The sequence below is a fragment of the Mixophyes fleayi genome, chromosome 6 (genome assembly GCF_038048845.1).
Source record: "Mixophyes fleayi isolate aMixFle1 chromosome 6, aMixFle1.hap1, whole genome shotgun sequence".
In the NCBI taxonomy this organism is placed as follows: domain Eukaryota; kingdom Metazoa; phylum Chordata; class Amphibia; order Anura; family Limnodynastidae; genus Mixophyes; species Mixophyes fleayi.
The window spans coordinates 196,001,945-196,028,366 of NC_134407.1; the positions used below are offsets into that span (position 1 = coordinate 196,001,945).

Genomic DNA, 26,422 nt, shown 5'->3' on the forward strand with positions numbered 1-26,422 from the left:
TATGCTAGAATATTTATTACCTTAAGAATAAAGCAATTTTAAATAGAAGAGTAAATAAATTGCCCCTTTTACTGCCAATATACAAGATGGCTTATTTGAGGCTAATACTGAGATATCACTGTTAATCCAGTTCAATACAATAGGGATAAGGTTAATACTGACCTCCAGTGTCACTAATTTGGAGGAGGGGGAGTAACTCCCTCAACCTGAGAATTCTGCACATATAATGGGGCATATTCAATTGTCGGCAGAAACGCCGAAAATCTTGCGGCGCGCACTATTACTGTTATTACGGTAATAGTGCGCGTAAAAACCGTTATTACGGTAATTTTCTAGCTGGATTTCAGCTCGCAGCTCCCTAAGCTGCGAGCTGAAATCCAGCTAACTATTACCGTAATAACGGTAGTAGTTTTAACGCAGCGGGGAATCCGGACAATTGAATATGCCCCATAGAATTTTACTTTCTTCACATGCTATCTTCAGCAGAGAAGGCCTGCAGCCTAAGACCATCCAATATAATGCCTACTTCCTGAGGTTCAATCATACAGGCTCACATAATACAAAGGGATATAGACTTCCTTTCTGTACCTGAAAGAACCAACTTCAGGTGGTTAAGTGGCAGCATTTAAACTGATTATTACTTACCAAGGGTGTTATGTGAAATAGAATAAAGCAATGTCAAATCCCTGGGAAATTTGTAGTAAAAACAGGTCAAGTTGCTTATTATCGAAACATATATGAAAACATTCTCCTTGGTCTTATTATAACTCCATCCAACACTGAAGGAGTTCAGTACGCACAAGCTGACTGAGATCACTACTGGGCTCGTAGCTGACAATCTCCACTATTCCACAGTGTGATGACAATCTAGGCCAACTTTTCACACTTGTTTCCTAATTCAACTCGGTAAACAGAATATTTAACACAAAGGAATTCATTCAGCCAGGTTATTACACTTAGAAAACAAGTATTGAAATCAGGCCTAGAACTTTATCATGCTATGGCAGAGGACATGTTCACAAGTATGTGTGGGGCAAATAATAGTATGAGGTCGCTTCTGAGAAGATGGTCAAATCGAGGCAAAGTAAATCAATGTCACGGAGACACATTACATCATTTTTCATTGCCTGATGGCTTTCCGGCATGACAGAACCTGAGTATTGGGAATCTATAAGTGCAGTTCCATCTCTTGCTGAGGAGTTCATTACAAAGCATAGATGTGTATACATAAAGTGTGAGATGTGTGTATACATAAAGTGAGGGAAGACCAACTGGAATGTATGCCTATAGGGGCCTGGCTAGTGTAGTGTGTATGCAAAGCACACAATTCTGCTAAGACAGGTAATACAACAGAACATACAAGTTTGGGCTCCAACAGCACCTTTATGGCATGGTATATTGAATCCCTAAGGTGCTGGAAGCATGGCTTTCACATTGTGATCATATGGTCCCTAGTGAGCAGCAGTATTCCGATATTTGTGGTGGTCTGATAGATGCTCAGCACTATGTCACAGGTCCAGGAACAAAGAAATGGCTCTAGGCCCTGTTCATCGTTGGATGGAGCTTACATCCACTTATATTATTATGGTTTTTGGTTGGTTTTTTTTTTAAAGAAAATGTCTTGTCCTTATGTCATTGTGACCTTGTCATTTAGTGTTTTTCTTTTCTGTAGTATTCAAAAGTAACCTGGGTTTGGTAGGGAGGGCCGCAGTCACATAAAGGAAAAAGGATTATGGGCTTAGCAGCAGAGTGCAGAGACAGACTCAGAATAATAATAGGAGTACAGACCAGCTCTACAAACACAGCCAACGCTAGAGCAAGGGACCTAGTACTCATCCAGAAACCTTCCCACAGGACAGGTGCGTCTTAGCGTTGGACCACGTACAGTACCTTTTATGTCAATACCTGTGCACAGATACATATGGCGAGAGGGCACATCATCGTTTATACCTGTATTGCATATTATATGTTGTGTAATGCAATGTCTGTGCAAGTAAACAATTAAAGTTATGCATATATCTAGTGAAGAAATCCTTGTCAATCTGCGGAAAATACAGCCATTGTCAAAATGTAGTGTGTTTGCTTCAGCAGTGACTGAATAGCGCCCCCTATTAGTGCCCTATCTGGTGGTGTTACCCATTAAATGGGGCAAGAGAATTACTGAATTTATCTATTGATAAATCCAGCCATGACTATACTAATAGCAGTATAAATACAGTATAGGTGTGAAGACTAATGCATGGATCCGTGTGCATATTAATCCAATAACGGCGTTTTCAATAAGCAGGCTACATAGATCTGCCGTTGGATTATTATTATATGAGCAGTTAGGAGTGTTATAGCATCAGTGAGTTTGTAACCAGCATTTCGGGAGAGTGTGAATAAGTTCTCTGAAAGGAATTATGTGGAGAAGACGGAATGCAGGTGTTAGTGTGAGGAGGGCTGTAAAGTAAACTGGACCCCTTATGTGTCACTTCCCACTGGCCCCTTCCCTGCATTAATATCTTGCTTGGTTCTCTGGATACGATTAAATATCTCTTTGAATAGGGCTTTGTATTCTGGTTGACTCTGTTCCAGCCTCCGGTCGGCCGCCTCTAGCTGCAGTGTCAGTGCCCGCTCAGGCTCCACCTCCTCTGCCGGGAGGTCTCTACTGGAACTGTCTCTCGACACCGGGCGGGAAGTCTGCACTCCCGCATGGCAAAGATTGTCATCGTGCCGTCTGCATTTGGCCAACAGCTCCTCATAGCGTTCCAGCAGCGCGTGATACTGCTCGTCCACTTCGCGTAGGATGGACATGCCACGCCGCCTCGTGTTGTTGGCATGTAGGGTGTAATTCCCTTCGTGTCGGCTAGCAGCGTCCCTGCCCACAATGTCGCTCAGGGCAGTATCGCTGCAGCTTTTCCTGACAGCTGAGTTTGGGGCTGTCTGGTTCCTGCTCGGGTCACCTTCCCCGTTTAACGGCTCTGGGTCATCCGTTTCTGGAGTCTTGTTAAGCGGTTCCAGCAATGCCTGAGAAAGGCTGTCCCCCTGACCCAGCAGGTAACGCTTCACCTGTGTTGACATAGGAGGAAATCAATTAACCACAGGCTATATTTCATATGTACATAAACAGAAAACACTAAGTAGATCTCCTCTCTTGTCTCAAAATATCTCCCAACTCGGCAACTCCGTTCTGCACAAGATCTGCGTCTCTCATCCACCCTCATTAAATCCTCCCATTCCTGGTTACAGGACTTTTTTCGGGCTGCACCCACTCTAAGGAATTCTCTCCCTCGCACAATAAGACTCTCCTCTGGTCTACAAACTTTCCAAGCGTTCTCTGAAAACCCACCTCTTCAGACAAGCTTATAATATTCCTCAACCACCCTGTTAACCTCACTACATTACCCTATTACCACCCGTTACACAATTTCATACAAGACAACTACCCCCTGACCAACATTGTTGTGTGACAGGATCATTTAGCTTATGAGTCACTTTTACCTTTGCAGTCTGACTGGGCCGAAATGCAAAATGTAGACTTAACCTCATGTGTCAAACTCCCATTGTCCCATAGATTGTAAGCTTGCGAGCGGGGCCTTCTCACCTCTTTGTTTGTTTTACCCAGTTTGTTTACTAGTTTACTGTGTCTGTCCCCAATTGTAAAGCGCTACGGAATATGTTGGCGCTATATAAATAAATGATGATGATGATGATGATAATAGATTGTGCTATAAAGGAACGGGCTGAGTTAAATTTCACCTCCAAAAAAACAGGTATAGTCAGCAAGGGTGAATATTACATTAAACCTGAGACACAAAGACAGCTTTGAAAACGTTACCGCTGGCCGTGCCTGCACAAATCTGTGCACTGTTTTCTTCCTGCAACCTATATCCCTGCAGACAGCACTACAAGAGGTTGCTGTATTGCTATGAACACAGATGCTTCTGTCTGTGCACACATATACCACTAGTTCCCTCTCACCGCAGCTCTATGTGCTATTATGGAAGGGTGTAGGTTCTCTTTGACACTATAGTACTAGGGACTTTTTATTTTCTTAAAATTAACTTGTACCTCTATGGGGTGCAAGCAAAAATCAGTGATGTGTTTTTTTTTTAAACTTTTTATTTTCAATGGATAAGTAACAGTTGCAAATAGTGTAATGATACAATAATAAAACAACATACAGCACAAGGTCCATGTTTTCAAAACATATAGAAGGACAAGAGGGGATAAAGGAAGATATGATGGGAAAGTGTGGGGAGGGAGTGCATGGGTAGTTATTGGGTGCTAGTGAATAGAGGGACCAGGGCACAGAGAAAAACCTGTCCTCTAAAATCAATGGATTTGGCTACGTTGGAAGAAAGGTGCTAGACACTCAAGCGGAGGTGTTAGGGGTGAGAAAGGCATTTCTATCTTCCCTAAAAGGCCATGGGGCCCATGCTTTAGTGGTCTGTCATGGAGGTGATATGTAATCTTTTCCATGATTACAACATACCGCAGAGAGGGGAGGGACGTCAACTTGTTTGCAGATTTGGCCGCAGCCAAAATATAAGTCATTTTTTTTGGAATATCTAGAAATATTTTGGGGAGGATAAGAAAGAAGGAATATCCATGGATCTTTGGGGATTGGGGCTTCCATCATAGTATTAAAGGATTAGGGGCCTGATTCATTATGGATCTTAACTTGAGAAACTTCTTATTTCAGTCTGCTGGACAAAACCATGTTACAATGCAAGGGGTGCAAATTAGTATTCTGTTTTGCACATAAGTTACTGACTGTTTTTTCATGTAGCACACAGATACTTGATAGCTTATTTGTACACTGAAATTTAAAGTTGATATTTGTGTGCTACATGAAAAAACAGTCAGTATTTAACTTATGTGCACAACAGAATACTAATTTGCACCCCTTGCATTGTAACATGGTTTTGTCCAGCAGACTGAAATAAGAAGTTTCTCAAGTTAAGATCCTTAATGAATCAGGCCCCTTTTTTGAATTTCACAGGGTTAAGGACCCAAGATAGTCAACTGTTTCTTTTCTGCCTTGAATGAGGTAGACACTGGCCCTCTACTTGCATAAAGACGCACTCAGAATCACATAACCTACTGTGACATCAATACCCTACCCCACAAAAAAGCCTTTGAGTAAAGCAAAACTGGCCAATGAGTGTCGACTCCTTTAACATGCACAATATTATTTCATCAGTTGGACAACACGTTGGCTTAGTGGTTAGCACTTCTGCCTCACAGCGCTGGAGTTATGAGTTCGATTCCAGACCCTGGCCCTATCTGTGTGGAGTTTGTATGTACTCCCCATGCTTGTGTGGGTTTCCACCAGGTGTTCCGGTTTCCTCCCACACTCCAAAAACATACTAGTAGGTTAATTGGCTGCTAGCAAAATTGACCCTAGTCTCTCTCTCTCTCTCTCTCTCTCTCTGTCTGTATGTATATGAGGGAATTTAGACTGTAAGCTCCAATGGGGCAGGGACTGATGAATGAGTTCTCTGTACAGCGCTGCGAAATCAGTGGCGTTATATAAATAAATAGTGATGATGAAATATAACCAGTGAGGCTAACAAGGGACAGAAGGGGTTCAAAGCTACATCAACGAGTCTTTTATTTTATTTTTTTAGGGAACCTTATTTATGTTTTCAAAATAAATTTAGAAAAATAAAATAAAAAAATATATATAACAGGTACCAGTGATCAAAATGATAACATATACATAAACAATTAAACAGCTTACACAACCAACAAGTTGTAACCATATATTAGTAGTTTAATTGGATGCTATCAAATTGACCCTAGTGTCTCTCTCTCTTTTTGTGTGTGTATGTGTGTTAGGGAATTTAGACTGTAAGCTCCAATGGGGCAGGGACTGATGCGAGTGGTTAATTGACCCTAGTCTGTGTGTGAGTTAGGGAATTAGTGGCGCTACATAAATAAATGATGATAATTAATATGCGCTCTGCTTTCTGTATAAATATGGTGAATTCTCCCTCCACGAATAACGTCACAATCACCTGCTTCATTTGCTGTAATTCTTGTAGTTCATTCTCCAGTTCTTTTATGCGTAACCTGCAATTTTCCATCTCACAGGCTCTTTGTTCCAGCTCAGCGTACTCCTGCACCACCGTCTGGTACTCCCGCTCTGCCCTCTCCTTCCGCTGACGTTCCTCTGCTACCTGGGCTCGTAGGGTAAGTACTGCACTCTGCAAACGTTCATTTTCCCTCTGCAGAGGTCTCTGTGACAGGTCAAGGCAGGACGCGTGCATGGTGAGCGTGTCATCGTACCTGTGGACAGAAAGTGTAGAACATCAACAAGATAGTGCACAAGTGACATTAATGCAGGACTATACAAATGCTCTTAATATTGTTTCCTGACACCACATTTTTCATACCTCTGAATGAGTGTTAGCTACATTTCCATCTCTAGTATATGTATAAACTCCTGAAAATGAATATCTGTATTAACAGTGCATCGTTAGAATTAATTGTACACCTGTGAATTAAATGCTTAGTGGTTAGCACTTCTGCCTCCCAGGACTGGGGTCATGAGTTCAATTCCCAACCATGGCCTTCTGTGTGGAGTTTGTATGTTTGCGTGGGTTTCCTCCGGGTGCTCCGGTTTCCTCCCACACTCCAAAAACATACTGGTAGGTTAATTGGCTGCTAGCAAAATTGACCCTAGTCTTTCTCTCTCTCTCTGTCTGTCTGTATGTATATGAGGGAATTTAGACTGTAAGCTCCAATGGGGCAGGGACTGATGAATGAGTTATCTGTACAGCGCTGCAAAATCAGTGGCATTATATAAATAAATGGTGATGATGAAATATAACCAGTGAGGCCAACAAGGGACAGAAGGGGTTCAAAGCTACATCAACGAGTCTTTTTTTTTTTTTTTTTCGGGAACCTTATTTATGTTTTTAAAATAAATTTAGAAAAATAAAATAAAAAAAAATATATAACAGGTACCAGTGATCAAAATGATAACATATACATAAACAAATAAACAGCTTACACAACCAACAAGTTGTAACCATATATTGGGGTTGTTAAATGAATGGAAAATGGAGTCACAAGGGTGTGTGTTTGGGACTGTTAGGTCAAAGGACGTTAGGAAGTCAAGGGAGGGAAGAGGGGGGGGGGGCAACGCTATGACCCCTGGGGGCCCCAATTCCAAGATACTAATGTGTACTAAGAATCGATTATATATAAAATTTTAGCTACAAAGTAGATCTGAGAAGCCCAATGAGGGACCTCTTTGAGTGAGTGAACTGTTGTAGATAAACAAAGTGCCACATTTTATTGAGGAAGGGAGAGTATGGTGCTGAAGTTATTTTTACTCTACTATTCATTAGCAACTTAAGGAAGAACAGATTGGTTTCAGTACCGGCCGATTCCAGGGAAAAACATCTGCTTAATGCTTAAATGAAATAGCACATTATCTATTGTGCTTATAAGGATATTTCATGTTATCTTGGTGTTAGGAACCCAATAATTCCTCAATTCCTTCCAATAGTCCTATATTTTATAAGAGGTGTAAATGCCAATATATTGTATAGAAAGCAACAATTACAAAAGCCATCTTATTAAAAACAAATTGTTCAAATTTGATATAAAACTATGTGCATTTTGCAAGCTTTAATAAATAGGGCTAACTCTGAAAACTTGCTTGCACTGGGCAAGTGTATGAACATGCATATAGGTTGCTTGCCCTATATATAGTGCCACCCATCACGTGCCAGAGAGGGAGTGAGGAGGAGGTGCAAGGAATTCCTACAATGAACAAACTACTTTTTTGTTTTTATCCTGTTCCTTAAATGTTTTTTTTTTTTAAAGGATTACACATATGACAATTAATTAGTGGTTAGCACTTCTGGCTCACAGCCCTGGGGTCATGAGTTCAATTCCCGACCATGGCCTTTTCTGTGTGGAGTTTGTATGTTCTCCCAGGGTTTGCGTGGGTTTTCTCTGGGTGCTTCGGTTTCCTCCCACACTCCAAAAACATACTGGTAGGTTAATTGGCTGCTATCAAATTGACTCTAGTCTCTCTCTCTCTCTCTGTCTGTCTGTGTCTGTGTGTGTGTGTGTGTTAGGGAATTTAGACTGTAAGCTCCAATGGGGCAGGGACTGATGTGAGTGAGTTCTCTGTACAGCGCTGCGGAATTAGTAGCGCTATATAAATAGCGGCTGCTGCTGATATTTGTCCAGTAAAGGAAGACAAAGCAAAGTCAAAGTAACCCCTTCCCATTATTGCTGTACTACTCTGACTATCTGCTGCCCACTCAGACCCCTGCACTCACCTGTTGCCGGAGTACAGTTCACGCACACAGGGGAAGGTGTGGATAGTGCGGCGTCTTTCTCTCTTTTCCCGCCGGACTCGTACCTTTTCCAGACCACGCAGCTCCTCGACCTGTCTCTGCAGATCTTCTACCTGTTTCTGTAAACCATCTATAGTGTCTGTTAGACTGGAAACAGAGATGAAAAGCGAGGTTTATGTTAATGTTTAACTGGCAGATTCCACCCTCTTTTCCAACTAATTTGCCCACTGTTTCTTTTTGTGTCCCGAGACCCGCAGCCCTTAGGGCAGTGATGGCTAACCTGTGACACGCAAGGTGTTGTGAAACTACAAGTCCCAGCATGCTCTGCCAGCTATCAGCTAGTTATCTACTGGCAAAGCATGCTGGGGCTTGTAGTTTCACAACACCTGGAGTGTCACAGGTTAGCCGTCACTGCCTTAGGGGTTACTTACTCCTGCTGGTGCCTCTAAAGGTAACTCTGGCTGACCGCTGATAGTAAGATGCCAATGGAGTGGACCATACATGGGACCTCATGGTTCTTCTGTTGATAGACGATTATTAAGCTAACATTTCAGTGGCATTCTTATTTGAGGCGCAACCTTTTCTCAATTCCTTCTCCATTACGATTCCTTTCCTTGCTCACCTTTGTATCTTTTGCCGAGCCGCTTTGCTTTCTTGTACCAGTCGCAAGTTGGTGACTTCCAAGTCTCGCGCTACGGTGTCCAGTTGCTCGTACACCTTGGCGTGCTGCTCGTTCACCTGGCGCAGCATCTCCAGCTGTTTACTCAGGTACTGAAGAGGCAGAAAGTATTCAAACATAAAGTTCCATCTATTTCTCACCACTCCTGGTTGAGTTTTGTAGACTGTGGTATTTATTTTAAATCGAGTTTTTATTGAAAGGTTTTTCAAATAACAAACACAAACAAATGTACAGAACACGCACAACAAAAACATCCCTCTACTAATAACTGACTACTTATTGAACCAAATTAACTAGGTACCATTGTTCTAGTGCAGTTAACTCTTTCTCAGTAATATTACAACCACTTTCAAACAATCAAGCTAAGGCAATATATGACTAATAAAGCCTTAGTGCAGGAGAGGATATGGAGATTACATGGAACATCTAAAAACACATACAATACATATCGACACTATATTAAACATAAAACACATGTTGTAAAGATTTTGATTTTGTGCAGGACTGGAAACCCTAAATCCACTCAATCCAGCTTATTCTCCTGAGACGGGATCACATATGGTGACTTGGACCACTATGATCAAATGTTTTGGTATTTTTGTAGACATTTCCTACTAGTATAAGTAGAAACTTTCATGACTGGCTGTGTCATTGTCCATGGCTACCCAATCATAAAAACATGGGGATGCCCCTGCCAACCGTGTACGTGTTATGATGCCCTTGGTCAGAGTTGACAGGTTAAATATTTATTTAAATGTATATATACCCAGGTTCTCCTCCACAGATAATCAAAATAAACACACTACAGGGGGTATATTAACTAAACTGAGGGTTTGAAAAAGTGGAGATGTTGCCTATAGCAACCATTCAGATTCTAGCTGTAATTTTGTAGAATGTACTAAATAAATGATAGCTTGAATCTGATTGGTTGCTATAGGCAACATCTCCATTTTTTCAAACTCGCAGTTTAGTAAATATACATACCTCCAGGACTCATTTGCGGGACATCAACACCTCTTCTACAAATACATGCTACACGGATACCAAGGGCTTTATTTACTAAGCTGCGGGTTTGAAAAAGTGGGGATGTTGCCTATAGCAACCAATCAGATTCTAGCTATCATTTTGTAGACGGTACTAAATAAATGAAAGCTAGAATCTGATTGGTTGCTATAGGCAACATCCCCACTTTTTCAAACCCGCAGCTTAGTAAATCTAGCCCCAAGAGTTTGTGAATCCCAGGGCATTCGCACAACATATACCAAAATTAAGTTTTGGCATTACCACATTTAAGGTAGCCTGAGTTGTTTCTCCTTCCCATTCTATATAATCTCTGAGGGGTGAGGTAAACCATAAGCAAAATAAAAAAGTATATTTTTGGAAATTTCACACAGGATGTAGCATCTTTAGTACCACCCAACACGAGATCCAACTCCTTGTCTGTCTCCATCTAAAGTTGTGTACACACTACAGAAATTTTTTCTCAGTGAGATATCTGTAACAATTTATCCTGTGAGCGGTGTGATAATTTGGTGAAAAACCTGTATTGTGCACCCAGCTTAAGTCTCAAAGCCGTGAGACTCTCCCGTAATACATGTGGCAAAAGATAACCATAGAGTAATTAAGTCAATCATTTTACGAGAGTCCACATTACAAAGAAAACTCTTCAGTAGAGTATTGTTAAATAAGGACACTTCGCCTCCGCACTGAGCTCACAGAGCTTGGCACAGCTGTAAGTATCTATATAATAATTTATTAGGGATATTGAATTAGAGTTAGACTTTATCCTTATCCTCCTAGCTTCCTTCGTACATTAAGTTTATTATAGACATTCCAACCCACAGCAAGAATGCTCAAGTAGGTTTTTTTTTTGTTTTGGAAAAGTATTTAAGCCCTGCTATACCGGTTATGTGGGTGCACATTACAAATGTTTTAAAATAATCCCAAAGAAGGCATGAGGTCGCAGCTTGAGCATTAGTACCAAAGTATCCTTTTGACATAGCTACCAATTCACATCCCTCGCCCATTAAGGGATTAATCCCTAATCCCATTTCAGAGATTAATTTGGCAAAAGGAGATGCATTTGCACTATCTACCATTGACACCTCCCTTCATATATCCAAGTCTGAGTCCAAAGAGTTATTAAAGTTCCCCAAGCAAATTACTGGTGTATCTGGTGATAATGCCATAAAGGCAGCACGCTTCGTGAAGGTTTCATTAGTATAAGGAGGTGGTATATAAATGGCCAAAATGATAAGAGGAGAGGCATTGAAAACGGCCCACACAAAGACGTATCTACCATGTGAATCAATTCGGACCGTTCAAGGGCAAAGTGTAACTGGCTTTTTCATTAAAACAGAGACCCCTTTTGAGTTAGGTGAATACATAGCATAATATGAACAAGAATGTGATACATTTTAGAAAAACAACAATATTGTAAAGCAAGATGAAATGTTCATTAAGTAATACTGGATTCCATTTACGAAATGGCAGAAAAGATAAGGCCTCAGGGCATTTTCCACTTCAGGATTACCACAGGACTCTGACACCTTCATTAGCTGTGGAGCTTGAGAACAACAGTATATACCAATGACATTTGTTTGTGAGGTAATAAATAGCCATTGAAGCACACATTCACCTCATGTGCAATAAGTATATTAAGGTGCACTGTACAAAAGCAGGAACTCTTTTTTTCATTTTTCAGCAAATGTTCCCAGATTGGCCAATGCAGGCTTGGCCAAACTGCGGCTCTCCAGGTGTTGTGAAACGACAAGCCCCAGCATGCTTTGCCACTAGATAGCTAGCTGATAGCTGTCAGGGCATGTTGGGCTTGTAGCAGAGCCGTAACTTAGAATTCTAGCGCCCTGGTCGAGAAAGACAAATGCCGCCCCCCTAGCCCTCAATTTTAACCAAATTAACCTAAAATATTCCTAAATTGCGCCCCCCTTCACCGTTGCGCCCTGGGCGGTCACCCCTGTCGCACAGCCCTAGTTACGGCCCTGGCTTGTAGTATCAGAGCACCTGGAGATCCACAGGTTGGCCAGGCCTGGAATATGGGACAGTTCTAGTTAATGCTTCAATACCTCAATCTCCTGCACCTGCTCCTCGTTGCTCAGGTACATCTGCTGCAGAGACACTTCCAGTTCCTTGTTGCGCTCCAAGAGTGTCTTCCCCAGTTCTGCTGCCAGGTGCAGGTCTGTGGGGGTAAGAATAAGATGTAAAAGTTCACTAGATTTAACTTATTACTTACTATCAGTGAATTATAAGGAATGTTGGTACCATATTTATCTATGTAAAATCCCATGCAGCAAAGGGGTTGATAGCAAAGAGCACGGTTGCACAATCTATGACTAGAAGCATCGCCTGCTGTGTGCAATACATTTGGAAAACTATGTATTTACATTAGTCTACTATCATCATCACCATTTATTTATATAGCGCCACTAATTCCGCAGCGCTGTACAGAGAACTCACTCACATCAGTCACTGCCCCATTGGAACTTACAGTCTAAATTCCCTAACATACACACACACACACACACATCCACCCACCCGCCCACTAAGGTCAATTTGTTAGCAGCCAATTAACCTACCAGTATGTTTTTGGAGTGTGGGAGGAAACTGGAGCACCCGGAGGAAACCCATGCAAACATAGGGAGAACATACAAACTCCACACAGATAAGGCCATGGTCGGCAATTGAACTCATGACCCCAGTGCTGTAAGGTAGAAGTGCTAGCCACTAAGCCACCGTGCTGCCCTACTATGACTGTATATGCATCACATAGACACAGACAGATCCAGATTTCTCGAGCTTAGTACAAGACACATTTATTTTCCATTCCAGTCAGACAAATGCCCTCTATATAAAGTCTTGAATTAATTGTACAATTACAAAAACAAACTAAAGTAATATAAGACTATGTAAATCTAAGCAGGAAACCCAGCATTATGGCAGTCGACTGGGCCCCCAAAATGACTTTAAACATAGTACTGGATATTGAATATCACTCCTAATTAATTTCAGGTGTTTGTGTTCCTTTGGCTGATCTCCATATTGTTGTGGTTACTGCGGTGCTTGACCTGTATATCTCCATACCAATGCATGCTGTCACTGGGGCAGAGGATGGTCACACACACAAATCTCTACCACACGCATTACACACAGAGAAAGGGACAGATTTGTTGCAATAAAGAAACAATGCGTCTCTTATCACAGTCTGTCAGTGCGCTATGAGCTCATCACGGGGCATAATCTGTGGCTTTATATTCTGATCAGACAATCTGTGGCTGTACAGCTGTTTTTGCATTGCATCTGGTGTTGCATATAAAGTGATCCCAAGTACAGGCTTACACATACAATGACGCACTTTACATCATTTACAAGAGTAAGTACTGCCTTATAGACCTAATGCTTCTAGTACATTCTGTTTGCCCTTTCAAAAAGAATTCAGGTTTTTATTACAATTAAATTGTAATCCTATCTTTGATCTTTTTTCTTACCTGTTAGTGTTTGTACAATTATTTATAGATGCACAACTTTAATGGTTCCCAGGTAGATCTTCCATGTTCCTAAGTCCAATATATTCTTATCCATAGTGCTAATTATTGTGTGTTTTGGAGTTCTGTGATGTTTTGGTACACTGTATACAAACATTACTAATAACAAACAATCCAACATACAAACATTACTAATAACAGACAATCCAACATACAAACATTACTAATAACAATCCAACATACAAACATTACTAATAACAGACAATCCAACATACAAACATTACTAATAACAATCCAACATACAAACATTACTAATAACAATCCAACATACAAACATTACTAATAACAGACAATCCAACATACAAACATTACTAATAACAGACAATCCAACATACAAACATTACTAATAACAATCCAACATATAAACATTACTAATAACAATCCAACATACAAACATTACTTATAACAATCCAACATATAAACATTACTAATAACAATCCAACATACAAACATTACTAATAACAATCCAACATACAAACATTACTAGAAACAATCCAACATACAAACATTACTAATAACAATCCAACATACAAACATTACTAGAAACAATCCAACATACAAACATTACTAATAACAATCCAACATATAAACCTTACTAATAACAATCCAACATACAAACATTACTAATAACAATCCAACATACAAACATTACTAATAACAGACAATCCAACATACAAACATTACTAATAACAATCCAACATATAAACATTACTAATAACAATCCAACATACAAACATTACTAATAACAATCCAACATATAAACATTACTAATAACAATCCAACATACAAACATTACTAATAACAATCCAACATATAAACATTACTAATAACAATCAAACATACAAACATTACTACTAATAACAATCAAACATACAAACATTACTAGTAATAACAATCCAACATACAAACATTACTAATAACAATCCAACATATAAACATTACTAATAACAATCCAACATATAAACATTACTAATAACAATCCAGTTTGTCCCATATAACCTAGTAGGACAATAATGTTATGTAACAATGGACTTTATCAGTAAAGTATATTAACATTTATCGCTTACCTTGCTCCAGATCATGCTGATCATACCAGGGCTCATCCTCCTCACTGTGGAACTCTTCCATCCTTCCTGCTCCCAGCATTTGTCCCGCCAGATAACTGAACAGTTACTACAGATGGTGGCTATGTAAATAATAGGATAACCTTACAAGGCTAGCAAATTATGATCGATGCCTCAGAGCAGCAGTAGTACTAGTGCAGACCACATATACCTATCATAAAACTTCCCCTGTCCTATCTGCAATCTGCCATTTCTCTCCAGCCTTAAGTAAAAACCTATGTTTTGTTGTGCAACTAATAACTTGCTCACTATTTATTCTACTTCTATGACCTTGGTTGTTACCTGTGTAACTGTAGCAATTTTTTTACAAATGCTGTATGTATTACCTGTTTTCTATGTTGAAATTATTTAACCAGTAAACCCAGACTGGACTTGCCCATAGTCTGCTTTTATGCAGACTCCTATGTCACAAGATCCAATACCTCTCTATGTCACAAATGTAATACTGATGCATACAAAGCCTGATCTGTCTTGTGCAACAGTATCTCTTATTAATTGCCCCTGGATTTCCAATCCCACGTTGACTATGTGTGGGATCCTCTTGCCTCAATCACATAGGCCTTCTGTGACTATGACATATGTCACTAACACCGTCTCAGGCAATGACTCCAACCCTGATACTGAGGATCTATGATGGTGGACTGGCCCTATGAGTATGGATAAAGCCACAATAGTACCTCAGTGTCTTCTATACCTGATCTAGCAGTGTGGATGTGAAGCTGGCTGTCAATGCAAAATACTATTGTTTTACATGTAGTGTGTGGCACTGGTGTAGGGTGCTGTGATATACACTATATGCATATATACCCTACATACATATATATACATACATATATACCCTACATACATATATACACTACATACATATACACTCAGCCCCCTCCCACTGTGATCCACAGCTATCCCTAGATCACAGATCTCCTAGATCCCCTGTTTCCCTATTGGCTAGGTCTGTTCCGGAGACTGCTAGTGACGCCGGTAGCACGGCCTGTAAGGATCCCAGTCCCCCGGTATTCCCGATCCCAGTCCTGTATCCCCGGTGCCCCCCGTAGCATCCCGTCACATCCCTGGGCCTGGACCTGGACCGGCCGAGCCCCGCCCACCCATCCTACAAGTGGCCGCTGATTGGAGGGTCGGTCCCCTCCTTCCCCGCATCATCCGGGGCTGCTGCATCCCTACAGCCTCAGTAGGGCCATGTGTACAGGCCCTAGTGCACGTATGTATAGGATGACTAGGCATGTAATGCACACACATGTACAGTGTATATATATATATACACGTCACTGCAGTATCACCGCCTCCTCCTAGAGCGAGCTGTAATGTGGGCGGGGTCTCTGGTACCGTGGGCGGGGTCTCCCGCGGAGGGCGGCTGACAGACTCGCACCAGCAGTGATGACGCATGCAGAGGGGGCGTGGCTATACCCGCAGGGTGACGGATCCGGTTCCCCAGCTGCTGCAGGCGGATTTGATCGGGATCCGGACCGGGCCGGGATCAGGCGGCCGCACGGCCGGATACCGGGATGGGGAACTCCGACACTAAGCTCAACTTCAGGAAGGCGGTCATACAGCTGACAACGAAGACACAGGTACCGGGGGGAGGGGCCGAGCCGGAGTCCACACCTTCACCTGCACCTTCACCTGCACAGTACAGGTGTCAGTGCATGTAACATATGGGGGCCTCCTATTTATACACATGTATGATACTGTGTAATGTCAGTGTATGGAAGCAATATACAATATGTATATTATGGCTAAAATAAATAAATACATTTTACCAATTTAAATGTACATAATATATATATATCTATCTATCACACACACACACACACACACACACACACACACACACACTTTACATTGTGTACTGTATTCTCCAAGGTGAACTGTAGTTTCTGAATAAATAAGGCATTAAATGACATATTTGCAAAAGTCCTGTGAGTGTAACATATATAGATATATATATATATTTCTCGAAGGATGGACGCCACTTAGGGATTTTTAAATACAGCATTTAAAATATAGATATATATATATATAATTTTATGTATATATTTTATGTATATGTAAACAATAATTACTGATACATGGTAAATGTTCAGTCTGAATAGGTTAATGTTTTAGAATGTTGCAGTGTTCTTTCTTTAGGACAATCTACCGCTAGAACATACATAGAAGACCGTGACATCATACATGCTATGAGTAGAGTTAGAAAGACGCTGAACCTCCATTTATCTATTTACTTCCATTTATCTATTTTATATACTACATATACAAAAAATGTATTGTGATAGATCTAAAGGATTAGGTACCAGGCCTCTTGTTATCTTACTTGCCACGTTACCTCAGGGCCAGACAGACATATTTTATAGTGTGGATCATTTCCGCATCCCCTATAATTGTTTGTAGTCTTCATCATTCTTCTTGGCTTATAATATTTGTATTCTGGTACGTGGGGCGAAATTACCCAGAAGAATAAATGATTAGTCTTCTAGGAGCCAGGAACTGGTATACAGATCATTTGCTACAACTATGTTACTGATAATGGGGAAATTTCACAGAAAACATTTTGCTGACCATGTTATATCACTTGTTGCAGGTATTGCATTCAAAACTATCAGATAATAATATATTGTACCTACCTGAAGTTGCAGCTTTTATAGAAAACTACAACTGTGGACATACAAACTATGGATAGCGGTATGGCCCTTCAACCTTCAAAAGGACGTACATTACTCTTAATCTCCGTAACAAGCTAAAAGAATACATTTAATCCAAAAAATGGACACCTATCTGTAATAACATATCAACAGGCATTTTATACAAGTGTTACAAGCTATGACAAGCTAATCTACCAATAAAGCATGAAGAAGCTGAGGGCCGCAGGGGACGGCTCAAAGGGCCGCCTGTTGTCCATCACTGCAGTAGAACTTCCACTTACATATACCATATGAGGTATTTAATTCTTGAAACACATGAAATACATATGCAGGCATACAGCTTTATGTATTTTATATATGTCCAGTATTAAATCTATGATCTTGTAGCCTAATGCACAATTAGAGTTTGTATATATTAGTATGAAAGGTGGGGGCCACATAATGCCTGGGTACTGCCAGTCATAATATAAAAAAAATGAGAGGTAAAATAATATTTATTCTTGCAAATTCTTTGATTCTTTTTTTGTTTTGGTCGACGACTTGTTTCCTTGTTACTCTTCCGTCCAACCTATTATAATTCACCTTCCCTGTTGCACTAGTCTTAGACACACTGTGGAGGAGAGACCTGTAGAACAAGTTTTTCTACAGCTGAAACATCTTATCTTGTGCCCACAGTCACTATATAGACCTCAGAGGTCAGATCTGCCTTGACTTATAGGTTAAGTAGGTTTCACTCTCTTCCATACCTGCATTGTAAATCGACCAGTGTCTTGTTCTGTATTTGGCCTACAGCAGATAATTTGAGGCAAGCTCAGTTCGGCCTACGTTGAACCACTGCACACATCTTCCACCTCCACCTTTGTTTACTCATCTAGAATATTAAGCTGCACAGCAGCTGCAGACTTCTGATAAAGAGTGTGTGTGTGTAATGTGTACGTCACCACTCTAAATGACCACAGGGTGAAAACTGCACTCTTTATTCGTCTACATTGTGCTTTATTATTCCCAAAGATTGTAAGCCTGCAGGCAGAGCCTTCGTACCTTTGTCTGTCTGTTACCCAGTATTGTTTTATTACAGTTTGCTGGAGCTATATAAATAAATGATGATTAATCTATCTTTGTTTATGTTCCCATATTTCACTTCCCCTGTAGAATGCTTTATTCCTATATTTGTGAAAACTTTTGATACATTTGACAGATTCTATCATAACCCCCTTTATCTTCTCTGCTCCAAACTATACATATTGTGGTCTTTAAGCCTCTCCTGTTAATCTTTCTGGTGTACAATTTTAGTTGTCCTTCTTTGCCTGATTTATTTATGTTCTTCTGGAGATAGGACAGCACGGTGGCTAAGTGGTTAGCACTTCTGCCTCACAGCAGTGGGGTCATGAGTTAAATTCCCGACCATGGCCTTATCTGTGTGGAGTTTGTATGTTCTCCCCGTGTTTGCGTGGGTTTCCTCCGGGAGCTCTGGAGGAAGCACCCGGAGTATGTTAATTGGCTGCTATTAAAATTAGTAGGTTAATTGGCTGCGATTAAAATTGACCCTAGTCTCTCTCTCTCTCTCTCGATCTCTCAACTGTAAGCTCCAATGGGGCAGGGACTGATGTGAGTGAGTTCTCTGTACAGCGCTGCGGAATCAGTGGCGCTATATAAATGAATGGTGATGATATGGTGTCCAGAACGGAGCACAGTGTTCTAGGTGAGGTCTCGCCAACGGCCTATCACCGCCTTTTGTCTTTCATATGCAAACGAACATCTGATTGGCATGTTTCCCCATTACTTTATTACATTGCCTGCCTTTAAGTCACCTGAAATAATGACTGATAGAGCCCTTTCCTCCTCAGTAGTCTCTCTACCTCTCCCCTCTGTCGTCTATACTTAAACCAATATCGTATCCCCTCCACTACTGTTGTATTCAGTCCCTAGTATTCCAATTCATTTATCAGTCTTTGCTACGGGACAGCGTTAGAGGCCTTACTAAAAACTTGATAAGTTACATCTATGGTTCTTCCTTGATCTCTTTTCCTTAGTCACTCAGGCAATAAAACAACCTTTATATTTGTTTATGATCTTCCTCCTGTAAATCCATGCTGCTTGGGATCTTGTAAATTGCTGGATTTAATATATTCTACATTGTATTTTCTTTCAGCTAAGTGTTTCCTGTAACTTTCCTGTTTCTGATGTCAGGCTCGCTGGTCTGTAATTGTCAGACTCTACTTCTACTTTTGTCAGGTGCAGCTACACTAGCTCGTTATTCTCAGTCTTTATTCTCACTATTCCACCTTTCGTAGATGTAACGTATTGTCCCTGATACATACAAACTCTGATCCTTTTTCCTGAGCCTCCTTATATCCGATTTCCTTCTTAGCCTCTTTTTTCTTAACCAGATTTACTTCTTTGTCTTCATTCTTCTGAGTCTGCTTCTGTTTCCTAAAGGAAATCTCTTGTTTGCTTTCACAAAACTTCCCACCTCCTTTGAGAAATCGAAATTTATTTATCTATCTTTTGCTAGTGATAAAAATGACGTATATGGAGATGTTGATGAAAAAAGGAATTTGCAAAAGAGGGGGGAGGGAATCACGGCGTGATGGAGGAGAGGGGGGAGGGAATCGCGGCGTGATGGAGGGGAGGGGGGAGGGAAGCACGGCGTGATGGAGGGGAGGGGGGAGGGAAGCACGGCGTGATGGAGGGGAGGGGGGAGGGAAGCACGGCGTGATGGAGGGGAGGGTGGAGGGAAGCACGGCGTGATGGAGGAGAGGGAAGCACGGCGTGATGGAGGGGAGGGGGGAGGGAAGCACGGCGTGATGGAGGGGAGGGGGGAGGGAAGCACGGCGTGATGGAGGGGAGGGAAGCACGGCGTGATGGAGGGGAGGGGAGGGAAGCACGGCGTGATGGAGGGGAGGGGGGAGGGAAGCACGGCGTGATGGAGGGGAGGGGGGAGGGAAGCACGGCGTGATGGAGGGGAGGGAAGCACGGAGTGATGGAGGGGAGGGAAGCACGGCGTGATGGAGGGGAGGGGGGAGGGAAGCACGGCGTGATGGAGGGGAGGGAAGCACGGCGTGATGGAGGGGAGGGGGGAGGGAAGCACGGCGTGATGGAGGGGAGGGGGGAGGGAAGTACGGCGTGATGGAGGGGAGGGTGGAGGGAAGCACGGCGTGATGGAGGGGAGGGGGGAGGGAAGCACGGCGTGATGGAGGGGAGGGGGGAGGGAAGCACGGCGTGATGGAGGGGAGGGGGGAGGGAAGCACGGCGTGATGGAGGGGAGGGGGGAGGGAAGCACGGCGTGATGGAGGGGAGGGGGGAGGGAAGCACGGCGTGATGGAGGGGGGAGGGAAGCATGGCGTGATGGAGGGGAAGGGGGAGGGAAGCACGGCGTGATGGAGGGGAGGGAAGCACGGCGTGATGTACAGTAAGGGCAATTCAAGTCCTGGGTTCCTCTTAAGTACGCTTGTTTTCACAAGTATCATTTTCACCAGCTACAGGGCAGGTGTAAGTGCCAACTGGTAGGGATGACTGACTCTGCATAGACTTTGTTTTAAAAACTACACTATGCATGCCACTAAATAGTACAGAACATGTGTATGCAAGTAAGATAGATTATATAAAAGCATTGTATGCACCTATGCAATAAGAACATTGTGATTTATGTAATGTAAAAAAAATAATCTTTGCACAGTATACGCTTGTGCGTACTTCCTTCTGCCTATGTAAGGCAAGTACACTCCACAGCGCACTTACACGCAGACTCCATCAACACGCCTCCTGAGATCCGCTTGGATGTGACTGCGGTTGGAACTATGCTCATGTTTTATGCTCCTTTTTTTTTTTTTTTTTTTTTTTTTTTTTAAAAACAGCAACTTACATGCAACTTGCATTCCAATTTTAATCTGGCCCATAAAGTACTCTGTATGTACATGATCTGGCAATGTTTGAAATAAATAGTGAGATAAAGCGTTCATCTTCAGTGCTGAAATTATTCCAGTTCACGATATAAATAGATTGTTCCTCTTCCAGATCTCTGTTCTAATCTTGTTTAGAAGTGGAGGAAAGTTGGCGGCAAAGCAGTCGTCGTAATATTTTTTTAGTTTGTATTCCCAAGTACTTCCTGTACGATAACACCCATTTAAAGTTAAAACTGAGTTGGAGCAGATTTATAGTGGCAGCAGGTAACTTCAAGTCCAATAATTGTTTCTTTGGAATTGATTTTATAGCTCTATTATATAATTCCAAGTGTAAGCTTGGCAATGATGTAAGTGGGTGGGTCACTGTAATAGAGACATCCGCATACTGCTTGATCTTATGGTCACAAGGTCCAACCTTGGGTCCCCAATGTACGGCTATTAAGTTTAATCCTGGCAGGCAGAGGCCATTGACAGAGTTTGTTGAGTTACGGTGGAGGGGTAGAATACGCTCTAGACATTCACTTTTAACACCCAAAAAGAATAGCGTCCACTGCATAGACTTCCATCTCGCTGTGTCAAAGCCTTCCTCCGCATTCCAGAGCAATAATGAAGATGGTCCAGAGAAGAACACAAAATGAGAGTAAATAGTGCAGTGCTTTAGCCATCTAGAAATACAATGCGAATGAATAAATATTTGCTTCCGCTCTTGTGTAAATGTGGTATTTAAGTCAACTTCCCACTGCAATTGTGCAGTGGATTTATAGGGGGGTTTTGGGGGACAGTATATCATTGGATCAGAATGAAATTCCAAATTTCTCCTTTGTAATTTTTCAACGTGAGTTTGGCTAATAGAGGATTCAGAGACATTTTTAAAGTGTTATTGTAGATGGAGAACTGTGAGAACAAGAGCAGTTGAACCATACAATTGTCCATACGTAGACAGGTACTGAGCATCCAGCATCTCATGTAAGAGAAGTGGCACTGTGCATTTGTCCATACATAGATAATCAGAACTGGTACTGAGCATGTCATGTAAGAGAAGTGGTACTATGCATTTGTTCATACGTAGAGAATCATAACAGTTACTGAGCATGTCATGTAAGAGAAGTGATACTATGCATTTGTTCATACGTAGAGAATCAGAACAGGTACTGAGCATCTCATGTAAGAGAAGTGATACTATGCTGTTGCCATCACATGAAGGGTAAGAACAGCATGCATTCAGGGAAAGAGAAAAAATTTAATTAAAACCAGATACAGTATTAACAATTACATCTGGCTTAGAAAACGTAAGAGATAGTACTGGGTATTTAGCCCATGTGACAATCAGGAACATTGTTGGGAACAAATTATATATATTAAAAATGCCGGCTCTTGTGTTTTATATTCATTTTATCGCCATAAATGCACTGTTGCTCCTATTATTTAATTTATTTTACTATGCTAGATTGTTATTTATATTCATAAGGTTATATATTAACTTAGAACAATGACAAGTAGAAGAATAGAAAGATTTACATTATATCAAATATCACATCAGAACAATCCACAAAATGAAACATTACACGAATCGAATAACACAAACGAACAAACCGATTGCGGTGCACTTTATTCATTGTAAAGTTTGTTATATCTTGACAGTTTAAATTTTAACCCTATTCAAGTAAATTGTTAAAGCAGGTTTTTTTATATCTGACCCAAGGAGCCCCATACAATTATGTTATAATATTTTTCTGTTGCAGAAGCTTTAATGGAACGGCACTTGTCATTTTAAGGACTAACTCTTTCTTTATCTGGGTTATCTAATAATACTGATAATATCTGGGCACATCAGTCAGTGCTTGTATACAGTGTATATAGTGTATATACAGCGTGTGTGTGTGTGTGTGTATATATATATATATATATATATATATATATATATATATATATATATATATATATATATATATATATATATATATATATATATATATATATATATATATATATATATATATATATATATATATAATTTACATACATACATACAGTGATGTAACCAACAAGTAAATATTCATGTTATGCCACACGATGGTGCCCCCACAGTGTTCGCCCCAGAAAATTTTGCCAGGCAGCTGGCATTAAGAAGTAGCCGGGTGGGGCAGTTGTAATACTTTGTAATAATATTAAAGATTGTTGGAGGTTATTGCCCACAGCTGCCAGGACTGGTCAGACTGGTGGTCAGTGGTCTAATGCACACTGCTGGCTGTAGTGTTCACATAGTGCCTGTTCTAATAGGAGAAACAATGGTTTATTCTATTATAATTGGACTCTGTTGGGCTCCAAGAGCACAATAACAAGTAAAAACAGCCTGGTGGTGCACCCGGGAAATAGGGGAGAACACTGCCCCAAGTTCATGTTACGCCACACAATAGAGCCCCCAGTTCATATTAAGCTTCTTCGGCTGCTTTACTAAGGCAGGTGCTGAGCTCCGGCGTGCCAGACATAAGCGGTCTGCATGCCGGTGTTTGCCGACCCATGGTCTACGCTATGCCATCATTAATAAAAGTGTTTACCCTTATACCTTCATTTTTCTGTTTGTTTCCATTTTCCCACTTTCATTGGTAGTCAGAGGTCTCTACACATAAAGTAGATTTTTTAACACCCAGTCACAAGTTCTGGGTTTGTGCGGCATGATTTGTTTCAGCTAGTGTGGAGAGCTTCCAAAATTAAATCCCATGATATTGCTGGTGATTTTAGCTAAAAAAAATAAATCAAAATGGTTTCTTAATGGTTACGGTCTGGGGCCGTCAGTGGCTTCCTAATTCGATAGCCATAATGTTTTCAGTATTGATTTCACTACTTGCAGTCTTCCTTTTGAGCCGGCTGTAGCCAACGTAGGTAAATTCCTACAGACTTCTTGTTTTGTGATTTTTCATCATCCAACTGTGGCTATAGACAAGTCCATGTTTATGTATTTAATTTGCCACAATATGCATTTGCATTTTGATACAGCTTTGGATGCAGTTATGTTTATAAAGACAAACAATGAAATATATAAATATAGTACAAAAGTAGCAAAAATGTTTGACTATAAAATGATATATAGAACAAACAAGCTGTGTGTACTTAGTGCATTTACACAATATTCAAGCTTAATGATGTCTTATACATGGCATTTCTTCAGTCTGTTGTCTGTTAGGAAATACATCTGACAAGCTTTACCTAATTTTACCATCCCCGCCCATTCATTTCTTCGCCAAATCGCTACTTTCTGTTTCACCTTTTGGTGCTTTCTTTCAGCCAGTGGAAGCTACAGATGATGCCTTCTGGGACCAGTTTTGGTCAGACTCGGCCACCTCCGTCCAGGATGTCTTTGCTTTGATCCCAGCTGCTGAGATTCGAGCAGTTCGAGAGGAGTCCCCATCAAATCTGGCCACACTCTGTTACAAGGTGATTCCTCACAGTCATAGGTGTAAATTAAGGAAGCACAATGTAAGATGGAAGATTACATAGTTTGACTGTTAACTGCTCAGATCCTGATGTGTTTGATATATGTACTCTACAGGCAGTGGAAAAGCTGGTGGCCGGCGCAGACAGCGGATGTCACTCGGACACAGAAAAGCAAATCGTGTTAAATTGTGCGCGGTTGCTGACTCGTGTACTGCCGTATATCTTTGAAGACCCAGATTGGAGAGGATTCTTCTGGTCATCAGTGCCCGGTGCAGGGCGGAACCAGGTATTGGCCATAGAAGTTATTCTCCGTTTATCCTTTATACCCCTTTATGTTTTTTTCACATAGGAGATGTTATTGAACTGATGAATGGTTTGGATAACCATCCATTGTCCAGTTAAGCAGCCATAATCAATAGCTTACGGGTAGTCTGTATCTTTTAGGAGGATGACGAAGAGGAGGATGGGTCTCGTCCACTTGCCGAATCTCTGCTCCTGGCTATCGCAGATCTTCTCTTCTGTCCAGAGTTCACAGTGCAGAGTCACCGGAGGAGTGGAACGGTGAGAAATCACTGAACCCCCAGTGGCTGGTTCACAGTCATCCTTTATAGTTTCTATTTGGCATTTATCAGTGTCCCTGCTATAAATAAGAGTTTGAATTTGACTCTAATGACTTCTCTGTAGGAGACATCAGAAGACATCCACACTCTGGACAGCTGTGAGTACATCTGGGAAGCTGGTGTCGGCTTTGCTCATTCTCCAACCCCCAACCACACCCATGACTTCAACAGGTAACGCCGCACCTCAGTAGTGACTGGAAAATCATTTTGTCAAGATTGGGCAAATAAAATTAAGTTTTGGGTGGCGTTCTCCTTGAACTTGGTCAGAGAAAGACATCTTCACCAGTGTCTTACACAAGTATCCAACTTGTACTTTTTTTTTTTTTCCAGAACGGAACTTTTAAAACTACTACTGACCTGTTTCTCTGAGGCCATGTACCTTCCACCATCGTCGGAGAGCAGCGGCATAGCCAACCCATGGGTCCAGTTTTTCTGCTCCACAGAAAATAGGTGAGTGAATGAAAATGAGAGATTTCTGTCACTTAAAGGGGAAGTCGGGAAAAAAAATTCTGTTATAGAGTCTGGTCTTTCACTGAATAACAATAAATGCAAAACAGCTGTGTTTTCTGCCATTTATTGCTGTGAACGTTTCTAACATATCCAAAGTCACTGACTAAACAAACTGCCCTTCTAGTATCAATGCATGCAATTGTTTTACCACATCATACGTTTAAAAAATAAGTGTTAAAGTATTTTCCTTCTTTTCATTATATAGAGGACAGTGCTGGCCACTTTGACATAACTTCTTATGGCAGCTCCCAGTAAACAAAGACCTTGACTAAAAAACTGACCACCACCTACACACACACTGACCACAAGTAGTAACCTAATAACCTCTCTGAGGCATTTGCTACAGAATGTTACCTCAGATATTACTAATGAAATGATAGGCTGCATTCTATTTCATACTATCCCGGACCATAAACTGTGGTGCACCATTTAAATATAAAGCATATTCAAATGCTTTATACGTGTAAAGTCCCTAATTAGTTAATTTTCAGGGTTTACTGTAACTTTAAATGGGTTTTCCACTTTAATTATGACTTAGACTGAATTGACTGAGTTCCCAATAATAGAACTTTGGTTGGGGTCCATATAGAGCTGCTGCCGCTTCAGATCGGCTCTGCTATGGAGAGA

At 41.1% G+C, this 26,422-nt stretch overlaps 2 protein-coding genes across 4 annotated transcripts in view; one reads left to right on the plus strand and one right to left on the minus strand.

The window, feature by feature from the left end:
* On the minus strand, positions 1-18,172 carry CDR2L (cerebellar degeneration related protein 2 like). Of its 3 annotated transcripts, none has more exons than XM_075177881.1 (7): positions 18,072-18,172; positions 14,612-14,730; positions 12,069-12,181; positions 8,929-9,077; positions 8,289-8,453; positions 6,006-6,276; positions 1-3,051 (listed from the first exon to the last, which is right to left on the minus strand). In XM_075177881.1, exons 2-7 carry the CDS (start codon positions 14,688-14,690, stop codon positions 2,464-2,466), a joined length of 1,365 nt encoding a protein of 454 aa, XP_075033982.1. In that variant the 5' UTR covers positions 14,691-14,730; positions 18,072-18,172; the 3' UTR covers positions 1-2,463. The 3 variants fall into 3 exon arrangements, with proteins under 3 accessions (XP_075033982.1, XP_075033981.1, XP_075033979.1); XM_075177880.1 differs by lacking the exon at positions 18,072-18,172 and adding an exon at positions 15,533-15,970; XM_075177878.1 differs by lacking the exon at positions 18,072-18,172 and having other exon boundaries at positions 14,612-15,969.
* The window catches only part of HID1 (HID1 domain containing), a 26,621-nt gene continuing 16,238 nt past the window's right edge, over positions 16,040-26,422 (plus strand). Inside the window, exons 1-6 of the mRNA XM_075177877.1 lie at positions 16,040-16,254; positions 24,516-24,665; positions 24,781-24,951; positions 25,110-25,226; positions 25,350-25,456; positions 25,616-25,735. Coding sequence (XP_075033978.1) covers positions 16,189-16,254; positions 24,516-24,665; positions 24,781-24,951; positions 25,110-25,226; positions 25,350-25,456; positions 25,616-25,735 — 731 coding nt within the window. The 5' untranslated portion in view covers positions 16,040-16,188. The remainder of the gene's footprint in view (positions 16,255-24,515; positions 24,666-24,780; positions 24,952-25,109; positions 25,227-25,349; positions 25,457-25,615; positions 25,736-26,422) is intronic.